This window comes from Lutjanus erythropterus, chromosome 7 (genome assembly GCF_056507025.1).
Source record: "Lutjanus erythropterus isolate fLutEry1 chromosome 7, fLutEry1.hap2, whole genome shotgun sequence".
In the NCBI taxonomy this organism is placed as follows: Eukaryota; Metazoa; Chordata; class Actinopteri; order Lutjaniformes; family Lutjanidae; genus Lutjanus; species Lutjanus erythropterus.
The window spans coordinates 30,966,198-30,986,772 of record NC_139323.1 but is presented as its reverse complement, the minus strand read 5'-3'; the positions used below and the strand labels follow the sequence as shown (position 1 = coordinate 30,986,772).

At 38.7% G+C, this 20,575-nt stretch overlaps 1 protein-coding gene across 3 annotated transcripts in view; it reads left to right on the top strand.

Moving 5' to 3' along the window:
• The first annotated feature begins 1,807 nt into the window (after window positions 1-1,807).
• fnbp1l (formin binding protein 1-like) overlaps window positions 1,808-20,575 on the top strand; it is a 56,095-nt gene continuing 37,327 nt past the window's right edge. For all 3 annotated transcript variants that reach the window (XM_084723538.1, XM_084723537.1, XM_084723539.1), the window contains exon 1: window positions 1,808-1,946. In XM_084723538.1, coding sequence (XP_084579664.1) covers window positions 1,923-1,946 — 24 coding nt within the window. In that variant the 5' untranslated portion in view covers window positions 1,808-1,922. The remainder of the gene's footprint in view (window positions 1,947-20,575) is intronic.

The window sequence follows — 20,575 nt, the reverse complement described above, 5'->3', positions numbered from 1 at the left end:
ACATTTACTGTATTTATTTGTCTCTTTGGAGGGTTTGTTTAATGACCTGTTGCAGTTTTTCTCAGCTGCTTGGCTCAAACTAAGACAAATAGAAAACACCAGACAGTCTTGCTCCTCTGTGGCAGATCTCTGCTTCTTCTGCAGAAGAAAAGGCATGGATCTCTACAGGTGATTTCTCCAAAACTCAGCAGTGAGTAAAAGGAATAAAACAGGGGTTTTCCGTGTGAGAGACTGTTGGGCTCCTCTCAGAGAAGGTGCTCGCCTTCAGCTTTGTTCAGTTCCTGCATGTCTGCAGGATCATGTATCAGCTATTTGATCCTATAGGCGAGCAGGGATTGAGTTAAAATGTCCTGAAGTTACTGCAGTGTAATTGGTTGATGTGAACATATATAACCCCAGAGAGGTTTTATAAATGCAATAGTGCCATACGTGATATATGTATCAAGTGTGACTGTGTGTCTGTGGCAGTGTAATCAAATAAAAGAGATCTGGGAAGCAGTGAGAGAGTGTATCCAGGACATATTATCCTCCAGACCCAAAGCTTTTATCGTAGATTTATATCTTCCTAATCATAACAGTAGAAGGATAAAAGTTGTTTTTCTTAGAAAAAGTTTTGTTATAAGAAGGAGTGGAAGTAACTAGTTAAAAATACTAAAAATTACTGCAATTAAGTAGCTCTTTGGGTACTTGTACTTTTATGAGTAGATTTTTAAGTCTCTACTTCTGCTCATTCTTAAGTATATATTACAAGATGTAATCTACACAGTTACTTTTGTGCATTTTATTTATTCATTTTAAAAAATCATTTCTGTTTGTTTTTGTTGTTGTTGTGTAGGAGAGTAGGGGGTGGATCATGTGTGAGTTAAAACTTTGGTGTCCTGTATGTTTCCTCTTTATGTATAAATATATGTATATACTGATAAATGTATAGAAATGTATGTGTTAAGTAAAAAACTATTAAGACGTTATTGGGGAAAAAAATGGCTTATACTGTGGCTAAACAAATGAACAAAAAAACTGAAAAAAAAACTACATATAAGTGTAAAACATGGCTGATTATAGGTAAAAGAAAAATAATATATACAGTAAAAACAAAAAGTTGAGAAACTGTGTATATGTATATGTATCTTATATATTATATCTTATCTTATCTTATATTGTGTTATATCTCATACTTTTATATTTATTTATTTTTAAATTATTAATTGATTTACAATGAATTGAATAATATCTAATATAGTATTTAATTTTCATCTTTAATTGTTTATTATTTACTTAAATAATTAATTTAAATTCTTTTAGATTTATATTTCATATCATTTACATATATTTGTAACTACTGTCATTGTAACTAATGTTATCAGTCATAATTAGCAAGGGCGACATAATATAATTATCAATTTTTGCAATAATTGACATAGTATTACCTATTGCAAATTAATCAGATCACATTTATTCACAAGTCACAGGATTTGCAGGGTTTTCTGTATAAAGGAACTTTTTCAAGGGTTTCTGTAACTGACATTCACTTAAGTGGAGTATTGTTTATATTATATGCATTTTTTTATTTATTTTATTTCTATAATTTTTATATATGATTATTTATATAGTTTTTGTTTGTGCACTGGTACTACATGCTTTATATCTATCTGTCACTCATTGGTCCTCAAACCAGTTGGATTACCACTAACAGTAACAGTATTTTCAGGGATACTATGGTCCAGGGCCCCTGGTGTGGGCGGCCCTGCTGATTCAGTCGGATAGAGAGCAGCAGAAGGAGGAGGAGGAGGAGGAGGAGGAGGAGTGTGTGTTTGTCGGCAGACAGTCAGTCAGGAGAACCGGAGTCCCAGCGGCAGTTTAGGAGAGTCTGAGCGGGGGAAAACTGCGTTCAGTACGGGAGAAGTCAGACGGGGGAATCCGCAATGAGTTGGGGAACGGAGCTCTGGGTATGTTTAAACTCTTTAAACTGTGTTTCTGACCATTTGTTTGTTCGGCTTGTTTGTGTTTTCACACGACTTCAGGGAAACACGATGGAAGAAAGGTGCCGTGTTACCTTTTAGCTTTGTGTAAAAAGGCGAGCGGCTAACGTTGACGCTAGCTGGCCGGCTGTGCTGTTAGCCGGCGGGGCTAAAGCTAAAGCTAATCTGCGGTGCACCTACCTTAACGGCTAGAGACATAATTTTTTGCTAGGATGGCGAAGGAACCACCCGCCCTACTCAGCTTATGATTGGCTAGTCTCATCCTAACCCTCCCAATCATCACACTTCATGCCCAAACCACCAACGGAGCCAGCGAAGACTAGCCAATCTGAGGCAGAGTAGGGCGGGTCATTCCTTCGGCATCCTGGAAAAGAAAATCGGCTAACGGCTGTGACAGCGGCGGAACAATAGGCAGCAAGTCTGCAGACACACGGGCACGACAGCCGGGGCGGGGGTCACGCTGCCTCCTCCGCCCTACCACCCGTCAACTTGAATAATATCTGTGCTGTTCGGTTGATGTTTTTGTTTGACTGGCAAGTTAGGAAGTTGTATGTTGACGGCTTATTGTGTGTCACACCCTGTTTCAAAGAGAAGCTGGCAGGGTGGAGGAACGGTGTTTGATTCGGGGAGAGACCCCCGTCCTGCTGCTCTGTCTGCTGAAAATTAACCCTAAAACTTAACAGCCGTTTGTTTGACATGACATCACTCCATGATACCAGTTATTAAGTCTTTTGTCTTAACTTCTATGTGATTAGAAAGGGTCAGGGATGTACCAATATATTGGATATCATGATTGAAAAAAATGCCTGATACCTTACTGGACCGTGACGATATATACTGCAGTATTAAAATTATTTTATTTTATTATTTGTATTTTATTTTATGACAAGACTGCTGTTGGTTGCTGCATTGTTTTTGTTTTGCAATTGCATATACATAATTCAAACAATCATTGCCAAAGACATGCCAATTTTTTGCATGTTCTTATGTCATGGCTAGCTACTTTTATTTTATTTTGTTCTATTAAGGTAAATAAGAGACTGTATAAATCCCAAAGGATTTTCTTGTGACAGATATTGCTCTAAAATTACAGTAACAATAGAAAACAATAGGGTATTATATAGGGCTGCACCTAATGATTACTTTTTAAATGAGTAAGGATTATTTTTTTGATGAATCGATTAGCCTATCGATTAATAACTGTCAGGAGAACATGTTGCCATGTCTGGAAAGACATGCAAAAGTGTTTTCTGCTCAGATATTAAGTATGTTGCTTTTCTCTCTCATTCTCTTTCTCTTTTTCCCTTCATATGTTTACAGTTAAACAGAATAGTAGTTCACATCTGTTGGTCTGCACTGTATTTCTTAGCCTGTTGTTCGGCTTAGGGCAACACAATGTGGTTAAAAAAAAAAAAAGTTATCCTACAATTATTTTGACTGAAATTGCGATTGCGATATGCAATAGAATTAGTAGAAATGATCAGTTTTGTATTACAATTTTAAGCATAACTCATTGATATTTATACCAACTGCTGCTTTGTCACTTGACCCGCCCGCCATAACCCGCAGTATTTTCTAGAAACTCAATCCAGACCTTCAAAATTAACTGGTTCAACATTAGGAATGACACACTCAGAGACAAGATTTACATCAACATGTGACCACGCCACCTCCTCTAGAAGACCTGTCAGCTCTATACAAGACAAAATTATCAATTTTGATTTCATTGTCAGTGATTTTACTATGTAGCCATGTTTCAGAGACGGTGATAATATTAGGTTTATAAAGTGTAACCCAAGTTCTGAGAAGATCAGTTTTTGAGGGAAGGCTCATATTAGAATATTAAGATGAACGACCTTTAAACCTTTAACTGATTCAATTATACCTAGTGTGAAAAACAGAGTTGGGAGAGCGTGAGCAAGAAGAGAGTGGGGCGCAAGAACAACAAACAGGACAGATGCATCACATGCAGACACACACACACACAAGTGAAAACATGAATTAATTATGCACATAACCACAGGCTCAAACTGCTAGTCAACATGTGAAAATGTGCATGTAGTTGTTGTTCAGTGCTCGTAGGCACTCTTCTCCCTCCTCTGATAATGAACAGCACACTACAGCATTTGTAAGTATTTATTCTGTCATGTCCAGAAGAAATGGATCTCCAGTACCTATGGGACTGTGAAAAAATGAGTATCATCAGTTTTTGTTGTTATGAGGCAGAGATGTTATGTCCTACAAATCACATTCTATAGACTTAAAGATACATCTTCATATAGTACAAATTCCTGGAAAAAAACATAACACATTAGCTCCAATATTTCAAATTGCAGTGTCATTCAAAATAATCGCAATTAGATATATTTTTTTAAATTGTTCAGCTTTATTAACCAGTCAGCAGCTCCAACTCGCTATTGGGACTGCAGTACTCACTTTTGCACGTACAGTAGCTACATATTGCTCCTTTAAAATGAATAAAAGCATCATTCAGGAACCAGTATCAGAGTATAAAAAGCACTACAAGTACCAGTATTGAACATTTCTGAACGACACCCAGCCCTAAACACCTCACAACATTAGTCATTTCTTCTATTTTAACTCAATGAATAGCTAAGCACAAGTCAGTCGTATTCGATTTTATCACTTAAGTTACTCAAATGTGAGCTGCTGCCGCTGATCTTTGTCAAGTACAGTAGATGTCAGAGCGAGTGAATCTCATTTTACATCAGCTCCATGTCTCAGGTTATTTATTATGATGTAGTGGTTTAATTGTTTGTCACAGCATGGGGTTCATTTATGAAATATTTGGTTGAATGACAGCCATAGCTGACAGTGTGGTTAACTCCAGCCTCTGTTTTTGGGGTGTTGGCTATCACAATCTGTTGTAACCAGAGAGGCATCATCGCGTGCGTGCGTGCGTGCGTGCGTGCATGCGTGTGTGCGCGCGCAAGTGAGATGATACTCCTCCTGCTGACCTCACTGGTTATTATCTGCAGTTTAATATAAGCTAATTTTTTGCTTGCTCAGCCCTCAGTTGTAACACGACTATGCTGCTTCAGACAAAGAGATAACTGTTGGCTTGTCTGTGACACCAAAGGATTGTGAAAGAGTGCACACACAAGTGCAGAAGTGATTTTTCAGGATATCAGTGTTTTTTTTGGATCTCCCATTCATGTTATCCATTCAGGTTTTCTTCCTTTTTTTCCCCCTGGCGAGGATGAGAGGATATAATCAGCTGTGTCAAGTTTGTGTTCCCAGTTAGACAGATGGTGAACCTGGCGAGTGACTGTTGGTTTAAGACTGGAAGAGAAATTTTAATGTAACTGATAAAATACTTGAGTCTGTTTTTAAAGGTGTGAATGTGGTTTCAGTTCATTTCTTTATCAGAAAAAGATTAGATTACACTTTGTTTCTACATGTTGCTACCATTTGATTCAGTTGCATGAACATTTTAGGTGTAAGAAAAGTATTTAAACTGGTCCTCAGTTTATGCGTATTTTCATTATCTGTTGATTTGTCCACTATTTGATACTCTTTAGTGATCAGTTATTAGGGATGTGACAATATATTGAATATCACAACATCGCAATAAAAAATGTCTCAATACTGTACTGGACTGTGACAATATCTATCATGGTGTTACATGGTTAATTATTTTCTTTTATTATTTATATTTTGTTTTATAGAAGGACTGCTACTGACTGCCGCATTGTTTTTGTTCTACAGTTATACATATACATACAGACATTTATTGGTAAAGACCGTTCATGCCAGTTTTTTGCACATGCTTACATCATGGCTGGCTACTTTTATTTTATTTTCCCTATTGCAAGTTTCAAGGCATACATTGGAATAATATAAGAATAATTGTGTGATGATGGTGGTAACAATAATTACAGTAATATTTAATTTGATTAAAGAAGAAAAGCAGAAGAACTTTAAGTAGAAAGGAAAACAAAATTTTATATGACCAAAAAATGGTGTACATTTTACTAAATATTGTGTTGTATTGTATTATAGGGTATTATCGCACCTTGAGGTTTTGGTATTATTGCATCTATATCAGTACTTCATTTACATATGTCAAATGTCAAAAAAACAAAAAACAAAACCAAAAATGCACATCATAAGAAACTTATTTTTTGTTAATCAACAAAATACTGTTATTGACTAATTGTTTTAGCACATATCCTCAGTTTTGTTAAGTGTATCTATAAGTGTTCTTATAAAAATGTCTAAAGCTGCAACAATTAATCAATTAGTTGATTAGTGTTGATGCTGGAGCCCCCTGTGGACAAAAAGAAAAGAAATTAACACAACAAGCTTTAACAGTTAGTAGACATTAGAGTTGCAGAATCAATCACAATATGGTCAAGTTCAAAATAAAAAAAACGCAGGACCAAACGATCGCCATATGACATTTTTGCCATATCGTGTAGTCCCAGTAGCAATGAGAAATACCACAGTTGGATTAAAATTCAACAACAGGATTTTAAAATATCCAAAACTAATGCAGCAAATCCACCATCAGAAGTCCAATAACATAACTCTGTCCAAGGAATACACTGGTAATGGGAAATAACTCAACTTTACAGTGGCAGATATTCCTTTACTCGCTCATTAAACCTGTTTTCAGTTGTCTGTGCGTCATCTTTTCATCAGTGCTGTAGCAAAGCAAAGGACGCAGTGATCTGCTGAGTGGAGACGCCGGCTGACGGACCGTCATAATCCCCTGATGAGATTAATGTGTTGGCAGTCGGATGTCAGATTACACATGATTGGCTGTCTGATGTCAGATTACGGATTATTGTCCGTGAGATGGGATGTAAAACAGATGACTGGCTGGTGTGTTTTTCACGAATGACTGACTTTACAAAATATTGTCAGTCAGTTTCATATTACAGACTATAAATGACTCAGAAGATGTTTGGCTCAAATGAAACATGGCTGGCTCTCCAGTGGAGGGATTACAGTTGTTGGCCAAATACCATTTCTGTGGTTATCTAGGTAATTAGTTGTCTCATGTATGATGATGGATGCAGATGACACTCAACAGCTGTTGCTATTTTATTCACCCTAAATGGCTGCAACTACGGTTGGATGATGTCTACTACAGCTGCAACAGTTATCCCATAAGTTGATTCTGAATTGATTAATCAATATGAGTCATTTCTAAGGAAAAAAAACTGTCCAAATTCTGACCTCTATAAACTAAAGTATGTCAACTTGCAACCTGTCATTATCACACATTTTCATTTTTAGTTTTCTAAGCAGGATTTTATGTATATTTAATCTTTTTTTTTCTTAATTCAGAGAGAACTATATAACATCCAACATCATATATCTTTAAAAAAAGTGGTCAAGTATTGCATTAGGGGTGATATAATAAGATTTCCCGCTACATAAATAAATGTATTTTTTTCTTCGAAAATGGTATTTGTATTTGTCCACTATCTATATATAAAGAATATCAACCAATATATCTATCAGAATATTTTTTAATTCTTAATATTGATATCAGTTGCAACCCCAAAAATCCAGTATTGTTTGACCCTTAGACAAAATCTCCACATTGTCTGATTTTAGTTTCTCAAATCTGATTATTTCTTGGTTTTTTTAGGCCTTTGTGACAGTAAACTGAATATTTTTGGGTTGTAAACAAAACAAGGCCTTTGAGGACGTCATCTTGGGCTTTGAGAAACTCTGATCCATCAATAGATATATAAAAAAAAAAACTAGGACTGCACAAGTAATCACAATATTAGCGAAACTGTAATATGGCCAAGAGCAATATACAAAGTGCAGAACCCTGCCATTTTTTGCAGGGTTTTTTTATGCCCTTGTCTACAAATCTTGTTCTTTAGGTGTAAAAATACATGTTTGTTTCCCAACAATCATGATTGAGGTTTCTTTCTGTAAAAATGAAAATTTTGATGCAAAAATTATTGTTCCTGTTCCCACTAGTTGTATCACATGTCACAATTTCATATGACATTGACTTTTTTACCATATCATGCAGCCCTAATAAAAAGCATCTAGCACTCTAGGCAGCATTAGCATGTTCAGTGTAGCTTGGTGCCTTTGCTTTTGCCCTGTGTTTTGGCTCCAAACCAGCTCTTTGAGACATTACAAAGCAAGCGAGGAACATCCTATTACCGCGCTGGCTTCCTGCCCTCCGAGACACACACATAAAGTAGGAAGTGTTTGTCTGAATTAAAGCTCTGTCTGCGTTGTGTGTGTGCGCTCAGTGCCAGGATGCTGCCATGCTGTGCTCTGGTCTGTCTGGTTGAGGTGAGCTGGAGGCCAGCAGAGTGGAGCGGCCAAGTCTGACTGAAGGACAAGAGGCTGACGGGCAGTCGTCTCTACTGATCGGCCAAACTGAAAGACAGGGAGAAGGGGATAAAGGACAGAAAGGTAGAGGAAAGAGGACAGGCTCTAAACGCCTGGCTGGGCTCTTGATTTGTCTTTGAAGTGTGTCAGCTGTTAAATGAATAAGAGACTTTAGACCAACTGGGGAGACTCAGATTCAGAGTTGTTAGATGTTCCTGGCGACTAATTTCTGCTGCTGGGATGATACACTTTTCTCCTGATTTGATATTATCACGATACTTAAGTGCAGGTTCGATATGTATTTCGATTCTGCAAATATTGCTATTTTTCTTTGCTTTTTCAACACTAGCCTAAGGGAAGCAATTAAACCATACACTTCTAAAGACTGTATATCATGACTCATATTTCCAAAAACAATGCACATCACACATCAGTAAATAAAATACTTTTTGAAGTAACTGCTACATTTAGCTGCAAGAAATTAGCAAGCTGGTACCATAAGAAAATGATACATAAAAAGGAAAAGATGATAAAAAGATGTCAGGTTAAAATGAATGGAACCCGTAAAAGCTGTAAACAGCACAAATATGACCCTTTAAATTAACATCCTAGCATCCATTGGGAACTTTGAGTTTAACATTGCTGTAGCTGGTCAGTGTGCAGTGTTATTAAGAGCCATTTCAAAACTGTTAATGATATTGTTTAGTGACCAAATTGTATTTTAAATGCTGCTGAAACATGTGGCACTTTGCACTGTGCAGTATGAATATTGCACTAGGGTTGGGTGATATGTTACAATTTTTTAACTGACCATCATCAGCCATCATTGATAGGTGATATATATTTGTCCAATCGCCCAACTCTAGTCTGTAATGTCCGCATTAGAGGGTAACTATCTTAATAGACAGCTCGGGTGTGTGACACTGAAATGAGGCACCATGATCCGTGTTGTGTTTCGGTCCAGCAGGTATTGGTCATATTGGAACCCAACCCTAAATCTCATGCATCTGTCTTACAGATCAAGAGTTTGCTTTTCTTTCTTTCTCGTATCGGGCGTATTTGGAAAATGCTTCTTACTTTGTTCTCTCAGGTGTCCTATGGGAGGTGTTGTAGGAGTGTGGAGTCGCGAGGTTACATATGAATCATATTTCATACTCAGAGAAAGAGGATTGTTTGTATTCTTGGCATCAGGTGGCCATCAGACTCAGAGTGCTTGATATCCCCTCTCCTGTTTGTGTGATATTTATAGATCTTAGCCTGCAGTATATCAGGGTCTGGAGTGATTCTAGACGCAGGGTTTCTGTATTGTGTTGTCTGGTGCCTGCAGATGTGTAGCAATCACAAAGCGAGTCTTGCTCTACCATTTATTGTATCGTCTTGGCTGGTGGACGTGTGGCAGTGGAAGAGTCTGGTTCTTAGCAGGTCACAGCGGGTGTGGATGAAGTCATGTTGGAGCTGAGGGCACTGGGCTGGACACGACAAGCTGTTATGTCCAGTCCAGCCAAGCTTTTCAACACGTGTGTATGTGGAGGGGGTGTTTTTTGTGGGTGTGAGTAAGGAAACATGTTGTTTTCAGGCCTGGATGTGTGACAGTGAGAAGTGAAGCCCACAGTACTTTGTGTATCTCCTGCTTGTGAGGGTGGATGTCTTTCTTAATTAACAAAAACGTGCTAACACACATCTGCAGGAGGCAGGGAGGAAAGGAGGTGTGAGAGAAGATTGAAGGAGAGGAAAGAGGAAGGGAGGGAGGAGGCTTAATGATGAGAGAGAAGGGAGATATTTTCATATTGAGGCTGATGGACTCGGAGACATGTGGACAGACATAATGGATTAGATGAAACTTTAATGATCCCAGTGGGGAAATTGGCTTTTGCAACAGTGAGTAGTAACAGGATACTTCAAGAAAGAATGGGCTGTCAGTCAGAGGAGAGAAGAATGAGTTGACCCTGTATGAACAGATCCAAACATCAACAATAGCTGCAAAATGGCAGCATGAGATAGTGTGTATATTTTACAAACAAACAATGGTGGCTCCTGAAGAGGATAGATGCTGTGATAGCATCAGTCATATCATAAATGGAGAGTATTTCTTCATTGAAAGAAGAGCAAAAAAAAAAAAACGACACTGAAAAATATAGAAAAAATAGAACAAACCATCCGGCTTGTCAGGTTACTCCTCTATGACAATAAACAGAATATCTTTAGGTTGTAAACGAGAGAATTGAAGACGTCACATTGGACTTGGAAGAAACACCGATTAACAGTTTTTCCACCATTTTTTGGCATTTTATTGACAAACAACTAACTGATTAATAGAAAAAATGACTGACAGATTAATTGATTATGAAAATAATCATTACAGGAAAGATTTGAAAAATGTCATGTCCAATTAAGCTGCTGGACAGAACATCCATGTTTCAGGTTGTTTTCAGGTTACTCTGATGACAGTGGAGTGGACAGGCCTCCAGTGTTTAATTTTTTCGTGAATTTGATACCTAATTTTATACAATAAGCAATTGTTTCAATTGTTCAAATTTGGCTGGGTGGATAATAACATGTTTCTGTGGTGTGACAAACTCAGAGCATATTTTTAGTCACTTTCCAGTATCTTTAATCAGAATCTGATGAATGTTGTCATACATAACAGATAACATGTGGACAAAGACAGAACAAATCACTACCAAAAGGAAGACATTAATTAGAGTATGACCAGTCCATACTGGTCCTCTGAATCTAATGTCACACTAAGGGACTATGTACTAACACACACAAGCACAGAGCTGCTGACCTCCTCCTCTGTTTCCACTGCTCCTCTCCCTCCCTCCATCCCTCTCTTCCTTCCTCTCATCCTCCCATTGCCTCGCTCCCTGTGCTCCCTCTGGATGCGGTCACAGCTGTATCCACCCAGCCAGCTGTTTGGCAGTCAAGCTCTTCTTGGATTCAGACACCATCACACCTGTACGCTCTTCAGTGACCCTGGATAAACTTGCTTTCCAGCAGTCTAAATGGGTCGTGTTATATGACCTCCTCCCAATCAGGGCTTATTGGTGGATGTGACGCTGAAGTGAATGAAATTCTTGTGGGAGATATTTGCACCACGTATTCTTAACTTCTGGTTCATTATTTTCCCTCAATCATAAAGATAAATTATCATCATTATTTATAATTTTTATCTTATTGTTGCCACATCAGTGTTTATTATAATTTCTTTCCAGGAAGTAAAAACTGAATCACCACAGATGGAAACTGTTCCAGACGTCTCAGAGCCATGACTTGTTTAGATGCAGGGTTTTTGGTCAAAGCTGCAGCTGCATTCACTGTTGAGCCATCTTCCAGGAGTCAGTCTGTCTGTCAACTGTTTATTAGTCAGTTACTTTATTAGCCAGCGGATAAAAATGCAGGCTTCAGGACACGTGGAAAATTGGAAGATGTCGGGAATTTTTCTGGTGAATTTTCCCCAGATCTCCAACCCAGTCATTACACTAAGCCTCTGCTGGATGGCTGGCCGCTGTCAATCTGAGGCCTGCTTGTGTAGCATGCTCACAGACAGAAGCATGGGCTTTATACTGATGGCTTTCACTTTTGTTAGCCCTGTTTATTAGCTGCAACACCCAGGAAAAGAGTTTGGTAATGTCAATATACCAATCTTTGCCATAACTTCTTTTACACTGTGGTGGTGTAGGTATGTTTCCCTTAAACCCTTTGCCACCATACCTTCCAATATTACCACAATACTGCAGCCATGTGATGCTTACCATGGGTTGGGCTCATTACCATCATTAGGGCTGACTGGTTTTTGTCTGGTAGGACATGATTAGTCCCAGTTCTCAAGAATGAGTGTTGTACATGAGCTCCCCACTTTCACCTGCCTGTTTAATAATCATATTGTTGCAGACCCTGTTGTAAACCTGCAACAGCTTTTCAAGTTGGTAATGTAGCAGTGAGATGTCCTCCAGCTGATGTCCTTTGGTTGCTGTGTACTAAAAACATCAGTGTCCCTGCTCACCTCTGCTGCACTGATGCTATCTGCTCTGTGGACGGACACAATACCAAAGGATTTGGTGACATTCAGGCAGAGAGACATGGGCATAACATAACACTCAAGAAAAAGCTTTCATTGTGTCCTCTGACTGTTGGTCCAGTTCCATGTTTAGTGATCTGGCTCTCTCTCTCTTCAGTCACTTCCCTTGGCTACCAGTGTTAGAGCACGCAGAATAAATCAGGCATGAATGAACCGAGTACCTTTTTGTTCCCTGTTTGTGTGTGTGTGTTCATGTGAGTAACAACCAGCGGGTGTGTGTTTGCCATGTGACGATAAACCATTAACTCCTCTTATCCCACTGTGGAGTTGATAATTGCATCCCTCCCTTCCTCTCCACTCTGATGCCAACACTCTTCGTCTCTCCTCCTCATCGTCCCCTCAACAAACGCTGTCTCTTTTCCCTCAGGAGCAGACAAAATTCTCCAGCACATGGCCCAGTGAGCAACGAATAAAATTTTCAAGTTGACCAAATATTTGAACATGTAATGTGCATTGTTTTTGGAAATATGAATCATGATATAGAGCCTTTAGAAGTGCATGATTAAACTTTTTCCTATGGTCTAGTGATAAAGAAGTAAACAAAAATTGCAATAAATTGTAATATCATCACAATGCTTGCAGAATTAGAATATATATCAGCACCCAAATGTTGTGATAGTATTGAATCAGGAGATAAGTGTATAGTCCCAGCCCTACAAAAATACATAAATAAAAAGTCAAAATCTTAGAAATCTCTGCTGCAGCTGCATATCAAACCCACATGGGCTTGTGACCTCAAGGTTACTCTTTGTCTTTGACTTCCAGGAGCAGTCTCGTGGGTCTTCGCTGGTCCTTGCTGCCTTGTGCTGATGCAGTAGTCTGAACTGTGTACAAGCAATACAAAAGCAACTTTACGATGCAGCCTTATCAGCCAGCAGAATCTATTTGTGGTGCATTTTTTTTGCTGCTGTGGTTGATAAATGTGTGTATGGGAAACATTGGCTTTTGGCAGGAATTTGCCACAATGCACGTGCCATAAATACAGACATTGTGTGCAGAAATGTATATATACATTGGATGAGCCTAACTAGGACACAGCCCCACCCCCTCTCCTCTCAGTCACCTCCCGTCTTGCCTTCCTCTTGTCTCCCTCTCTGTCTGACACACAGCCTGTTTGCATACGAGGAAACAATGTTAATTCCAGCAACAGAGGAGTTTTCCCAGGCTGTTTATTTGGTGAGTGAAGTTTCAGAGACCAATAAAACTGCTCTGCGTTTCCTTCAGCTCTATGCAGCTCATTTGCACACACAAACCCGGTAGCTACTCAGCATGGAGGGTTTCTGGTTACCTAGGTAACCTGTCCATGAAGTACACAGTGTACCCCCCTGGTTACCGTGGGTACCTCTGACTGTAATATGTCAGGTAGTCAGAGTGCAGAATAAAGGATGTTAACACACTGAGCAGCGGGTCGACTCTGAGTGGGTTTGTTTACAGTTTTGTAAAATTAAGAGATAGAAGTATGAGTGAGTGTATGAACTAGGAGTCAGAAACCTGCAGCTCTGGAGCTCCTTATTGCTCGTTTGCCCCTCTTCTATGGCTTCTTGTGGCTTTGACAAAAAGTTAAATGGAAAGAGTAATGGTTCTTATTTTAACATATTAAAGTAATTCTTGCATTTTGCAATTGTTAAAATATGTAGCCTACACCAAATGAGAGACTAAGCCTATGTCTACGGCTTCATTTTGCTGATAGCTAGTCTTATGTCACCCAAGGCGAGCCATGAATGCCAAATCCAAAACCAGAAAAGTCTCCGAGAAAAATAGAGATGTTAATAGTTGCAACTCCAGAACGATTTTTCTTTTCTGTTTTCGGCCAACAGTGCCTCTTTTGATAGTAAAGGTTGCAGACCCCTGGTATAACCGGCATAGAAAGTACACCAGTATGAATTTTGACTGCACCATGATAGTCTTCACTTTGCTTGAACAAAAAGCAACATGATAATAATTCACAACAAAATGTTAAAAGCATGGATGAAAGAAACAGTGACGTCACAGGTGAATTTTTATGTGGAAAAATAATCTAACAGCATGGGTGTGGGAAATACTTGATTCTGTGGACATACAAGATTCTGAAATGCTTCGTAACTGTCAAAAATTAGTTTTCAATAAAGGTAATTAACATGATGTTGACGGATGTAAGGCAGGCAGACCTGTACCATCATCAGCACACATGCTAGAGTTATCAGTTGTTAGTAGAGAGATGTACTTCCTGTTCTCAAAAGGCAGTGGTTGCAAGATTGTTTTGATTTAGTGTCTAAATAACTGCATTCATGAGTCGAACGAGAAGTGTATTGTGAATACTTTTTCATATTAAAAGAGTTCAGGTACTAGACTGACCTGCCTGCAGTACAGACCTTTCTCCCGTTTTCTCCTGAGGGTGTATTTACAAAACACATTTATCAGTTTCAGCGTGAAATATCTTGTCTTTGTACTGTCCTCAATTGAATATAGGTCAAAAAGTTTTTGTCCTTTTCTTTTGAAAGGTGAAAACATATTTTCATTTTCCTTTTTTTCGTGACTCAACGGGTAGAAAAACTTTCACAATTCAATGACAACAATAGTCTCAATCAGGATTCAGATTTCTGCAGTCATTTAAACTCACTATGTGACCCACTATTGTCTCCCAGAGCAGTCTTAAACAAACACTGCTTTGTGTTTTTCTAGACTAGACTTGCCATTGTTCATTTAAACCCTCTTAATGTTTACAAATTGTTATTCACGAGTACGCAACAGAAACATGGTCTGTGGGCCCATGCTCCTGGCTGGAGACATGCTGCAGAGTGACAGATGTGGCTAAATCTGGACCATGTATGTGATTAGACTCAAGTTAATCATGTTAATTAATGTGCATTGTCCCTTCTTCTTTTTAATATATATATATATATATATATATATTTTTGCCTTTGATAAGACAGCTGAAGATGGGAATGTCTCAGCCTCAGTGCATGAGGTGCACAAGTCAACAGGGTGCTTCTTAAATAAGATGAACATAATTAGAACTATGGATAGTTTGATTCCACTTTTTCATGTTCAAAATTGATACTGCAACCTTGATTATTTGGCGATACTGATAGCAGTCCTACTGATTTTTTCCGTCTTTTAAATAACTAAGCTGTTAGTAATACAGCTTAGTATAAAAAAAAAAGGTTGTGATTTTTTTTTTCTTGCAGAATTCATTAAAAAGCAAAGGCTGTTTGTTCCAGAGGGAATAAAACCACACTCTGATCTGAATGTTCCAAGCAACCTTACCAAAAAAGACTGACAAAATAAGTATTATTTGTCAATGAAGAGCTGCGCCTGGGGGGTATTCCACAAAGAAGCATAATCTTTATGGAGCTCAAACTCAGTTAAGAAAGCACAAAATTATAAAATATAAAAGTGCATAGAGCATTGATAAATGTCAATAGCAATGACAAACCTTGTGTCCTTTTACAAAAATACACAAAAGATAGTAACTAATGAAACGCTGAATCGGTTAGTAGTTTTATTGGTGACTTTAAATTGAAGTGAATTGTTTGTCTCTATGTGTCAGCCCTGAGATGAACTGACGACTTGTCCATGGTGTACCCTGCCCAGTGTCAGCTGTGATAGGCTCCACCCCCCACCTGATAATGAATGAATGAATGAGTTCATTGATGTTTGCTGTGATTAGAGGAACTCACAGGAAGTTGCAATGATTGGTCAAATTTGCAGAAAAAAATGAGGTGATTGTACAAAATTGCAAGGCCATGCAGAATTCAAAGGTAATTGTTGAATTTGCGTTTATTGTTGCAATCACAGGTTTGGAGGTTGCACATTTTGTGCATTTCCTTTAAATGGTAGTTGAACATGTTAATAATCAGTAAACAATTAATTACAAATCAGTTAACTACGAATTACTACAGTAGTTGCACACTATCATATATTAGTCACATGATGTTCAGTTTATGATTAATCACATTCAAAGTACACTCTGCCGGTGAGTGTGTGTTGTTCTCTGCTTTTTAAAATGCTGACAACAGGAACAAAATGAAAACTTGTAGACCGTGGAGAGAGTCTCTGTCAGCACGTCACATGATGAGGGCAGTCATGCTCAGTCGTTCCCTGCATTTCTCTGAATCTACATGCTTCTTTATACTGTGGTAAAGACTTTTCTGAGGAGATGTTTCCACTGAATGCTGAAGGAATTTCTGCTGGATATTAGGGAACACTGTGGGGAATATTCCACTGATGCTAAAGCTAACTGACACACTTTTTATTGGGATAAAGGACTTAAATTAACAAAGATTCAAAATAAAATCTATAAGGCTTATAATCTTTTTTATGAAAGCAAAAGCACAGGGTTTTTACCAATGCTGGAAATACTTGCTTTTAAGGTTTGAACAGCACTTTTATCTTAAATAAAGTGCTTGAAACTGTATTTGGATTATTTTCATAATAAATTTCTCTTTGACTGAATATTTCACTTTTAGATAAAGGAAAAGAATAAGTCAGAGGGCCTGATTGCTTTAGCATGATGATCACCATCTACTGTAGCTAATACACAAACTATCAACAAATACCTCATGCAGCCTGACATCAAATAATCCGAACTGTCCCTTTAAGCTGTCAGAATAGCAGCAAGTATAAATACTTTTTTTTCTGATTGTCAGCACTGAATGGACTAAACTGATGTGTTCATAGCCTAAAAATAGTGCCAGCTGTCAGCACCCAAACCAAGTGTCATAGCCTGAAGTCAACCGCACTAACCAGCATGAACACTGTGAGAAGGTGTCATGGTCAACACACACACTTAGACACACACACACACACTCTGACACACTCACACAGCTGGGAGCCTCATGCCAAAGCCTGACTGTGATTAGGGCACTTGAGTCAGCGGTAAGATAAATCAAGGATCCTGTGGCTTTTTTTTCTGAGATGAATGAGCTGTTTGTGTGTGTTTGTGTGTGTGTGTGTGTGTGTGTGTGTGTGTGTGTGTGTGTGTGTGTGTGTGTGTGTGTGTGTGTGTGTGTGTGCGCACACGCACACAGACATGCACATATGGTTTGGTGACACAGCTCAATGGACTGTTGAACAGATACAGTAATCATCACATCCTGCTCTTTCATATTAGACACACACACAGGAAACACTGTGGTTAACAGTGTGGACAACCACTGAAACTGACTGTGCTGAAATGAGCCATCTGTGTGTGTGTGTGTATGTGTGTGTGTGTGTTCGGATTATTTGGGGTGTGTGTGAGAGAGAGAGAGAGAAGTGTGTGTCTTTATGAATCAACTGATTAGTTCTGATTGAGGATCCACAGAATTTGAAAGTAAGCAACGAGACGAAAACAACATAAAAACAGAGGAAGACAAAAGATGTAACAAGACAAAAATGACCCTAAGAGACTTAAGAAGACAAGACAGACATAACAAGACAAAAACGACTTGTAAGATGTAAAAAGAGAAAGCAGACATAAGAAGACAAAAACAACCTAAAAGACAGAAGACAAAACAGACAGAGAGACTCGACTGTTGAGTGACGTTGAGGTTCAGTCAGCTTTGCACAGAAACAGTCCATAGAAATGTCCTTCAGAGGACGAATTTTTACTCTGAGTACATTTCAGAACCTTTACTTTTCTACTTTAAATTGAGTAAAGAAGTTGAATCAGCAGTTCTACTTTTACCAGTGTAATTTTTCACCTGTATGTCTACGTGAGTGTTTACTGAAAACAGACATGTTGGTAGCTTGGTTAAGTGTTGAAAATATGATGTTTCCTGTGCTTGCTGAGGCATGAATATATGTGAATATATCCAATCATCTATCTCCCTGTCGCTCTGTCTCTCTGTCACCTAACCAGTCTGTCAGGGAGAGCAAGACAATAGAGGGGATCAGGTTGCTATGAAACCTGACAAGTAGGTAGCCACAGACAGGAGTGTCCAGGTGTGTGTGTGTGTTTTCCACAGACAGGTAGTAAACATAGCAGGAACGGCCTGGATAGCTTTGGGAAGCTGTCTCAGTGGACCAGCATTGCTTCAGTCACCAGTTGCTTATTCTCTCTGCAAATCCCTGAAAGACTAACATGATTTTCATGCTTAATTACCCTGACGAAAGGCCTTAAAGTCTTTAGCACAGTTAAGTGTTGCCTCATGTGCCTGACACATTGCAGACAGTGTATTCTCAATTAATCCTCATTGGGATAAATGTGAAGAGGTGATTACTGTTAGAATTGTTATGCAAAGCTATGCATGGTACTTGATCTTGTTAAATGTCACACCGTTGCACGTTTACATGAATTTCTTGACTTATGATGCAAAATATCAGAGGTTATATCGGTGGACCAATGTGGAAGCTTTTCCTTGCTGAGCAACTACCATTAAATGAATATTAATTAAACAAAAAATACTATAAAACGTGTTTAGGGAGTTGTTTTGCCTCCACCTAAGCTCCGCCCACAAAAAACAACATTTACCAACAAAAAAGGGGCCTATAAGATGTGGTAAGTTCACCTCAGCCAAATGCTGATGTATTCGTCCAGACGCAGCAACAAGGTCTGTGGATTATCTTGAGTAACTGGGTCATGTTTTCTGTAAAGAGATGCTGGTTTTGCATATTTCAAATGTATTTTTGGAGCTTTGAGCACCACAATCTGAGTGCCATTTAGTCCCCATTATATTGGAGAGAAGGCAGACACCTCTATCTCCAAAACTCTGCAACTCTTACCAAAACTATCTAGATGGATTAATAGCACTACAGGCCAGAAGAAAAATATATATTTTTGATTTTAGGGTGACCTGTCACCTTTAAGCCCATTACTGCCATGAAATTTTATAAATCTAAGCCAATTGACCTGTTTTATCTTGCAAATTTCAGTCATGAAAATGTGTTGGAGCTGAGCTTAAATGCAGAGGGTAAAGGAGAAACAGTGAATTGTAGTTGAAGCAAAATAATGCTCATTAGGAGTTATTGTTGTCTTTCAACATTATTGGCCTAAATATACAGAACTGCTGATTGTTGTGTTAATAGAACAGAATGAGACAGTGTGTATGCATGCATGGCTAGCTGCAGCAACAGAGTGTTTATTGTGGTAAAGGAGGTCAGATGATGGAGTCGGTGTCATCCATGTTTATTATCAACACATGACACACACATGTGCACTGCCTGTCTCTCTCGCTGCTCCCCCCTTCTCTTCCTCTCTTACTAACCAGGTGTCATTCTTTCCAGTCCGTCAGCAAAAAGCTTCCTTTGCACTGACTGGTTAAAGTGTGACAGTCCCGGATTTATGGCTGTATTGAAGGCAGGGACCTCTTCAAAGTGACATTTTGCACTTTTGTCCTCCTCCTACACCTGCATGTTTGATTTGAACTGTGACCCAACACCACAGAATTATCAAAAAAAGTTCTGTTGCGTTATTAAATATCGCTATGTGAGTACAGCAGCAACACTAGGATGCCTTTTGCAGAGATAATCGGGCCACTGTCGAGGTTGTTAAGTGGAACGGAGTCCACTGTGGGAGGGTTGGGTTAATGTTTGACTAACCTGTCTCCAACTCAGACACAGACGCCTCCTGATGGGCCTCATCTGTGTTCATTCAAAGAGGGCCCACTTGCTCAGGAAAATCACCCCATAGCAGAAATAGTTTGTTGAAACTCGCCTAAAAGAGACATAATATGACAATTCAAACAGTTAAATGGTGATGCATCCCAGTAGGGTTGCACATTTTGTGCATTTACCTTAACTGATGGTTGAAAATGCTGACAATGAATTAATCATTAAAGGAGTAATATGCAGCAATTGCACGTGCAAAAATGAGCACAACAGTCCAAATAACAAGCTGGAACTGTAGACAATATGTTAATAATATGTTAAATAAGTTGAAATCTTGTTTAATATACACCAGACTGGCATATACGAGTACTCTGTCAAAACAGGCTGTTCCCCTTTTGGGTCATTAAAAACTAGGGCTGAACAATTTGGAAAAAATCTCTAATTCTATGTTTAATAGTTTTACAACCTCCTACACAGCAGCTTGTTGTCATTTTCCTTTTTCACTTTCCTTTTTTCGTAAAAAAAAACGTGAGTTTTCCCCTCGAGGAGTGTGTGGCCATGTCGACTCGGGCTGGATGACATATTACTGGTCTGATGTATACGATCTATGGTTGAAGTGAGTTGTTTTACCCCCCGCACCCCGTCCTTCACAGACTCCGGGAAGGCTTTGCAT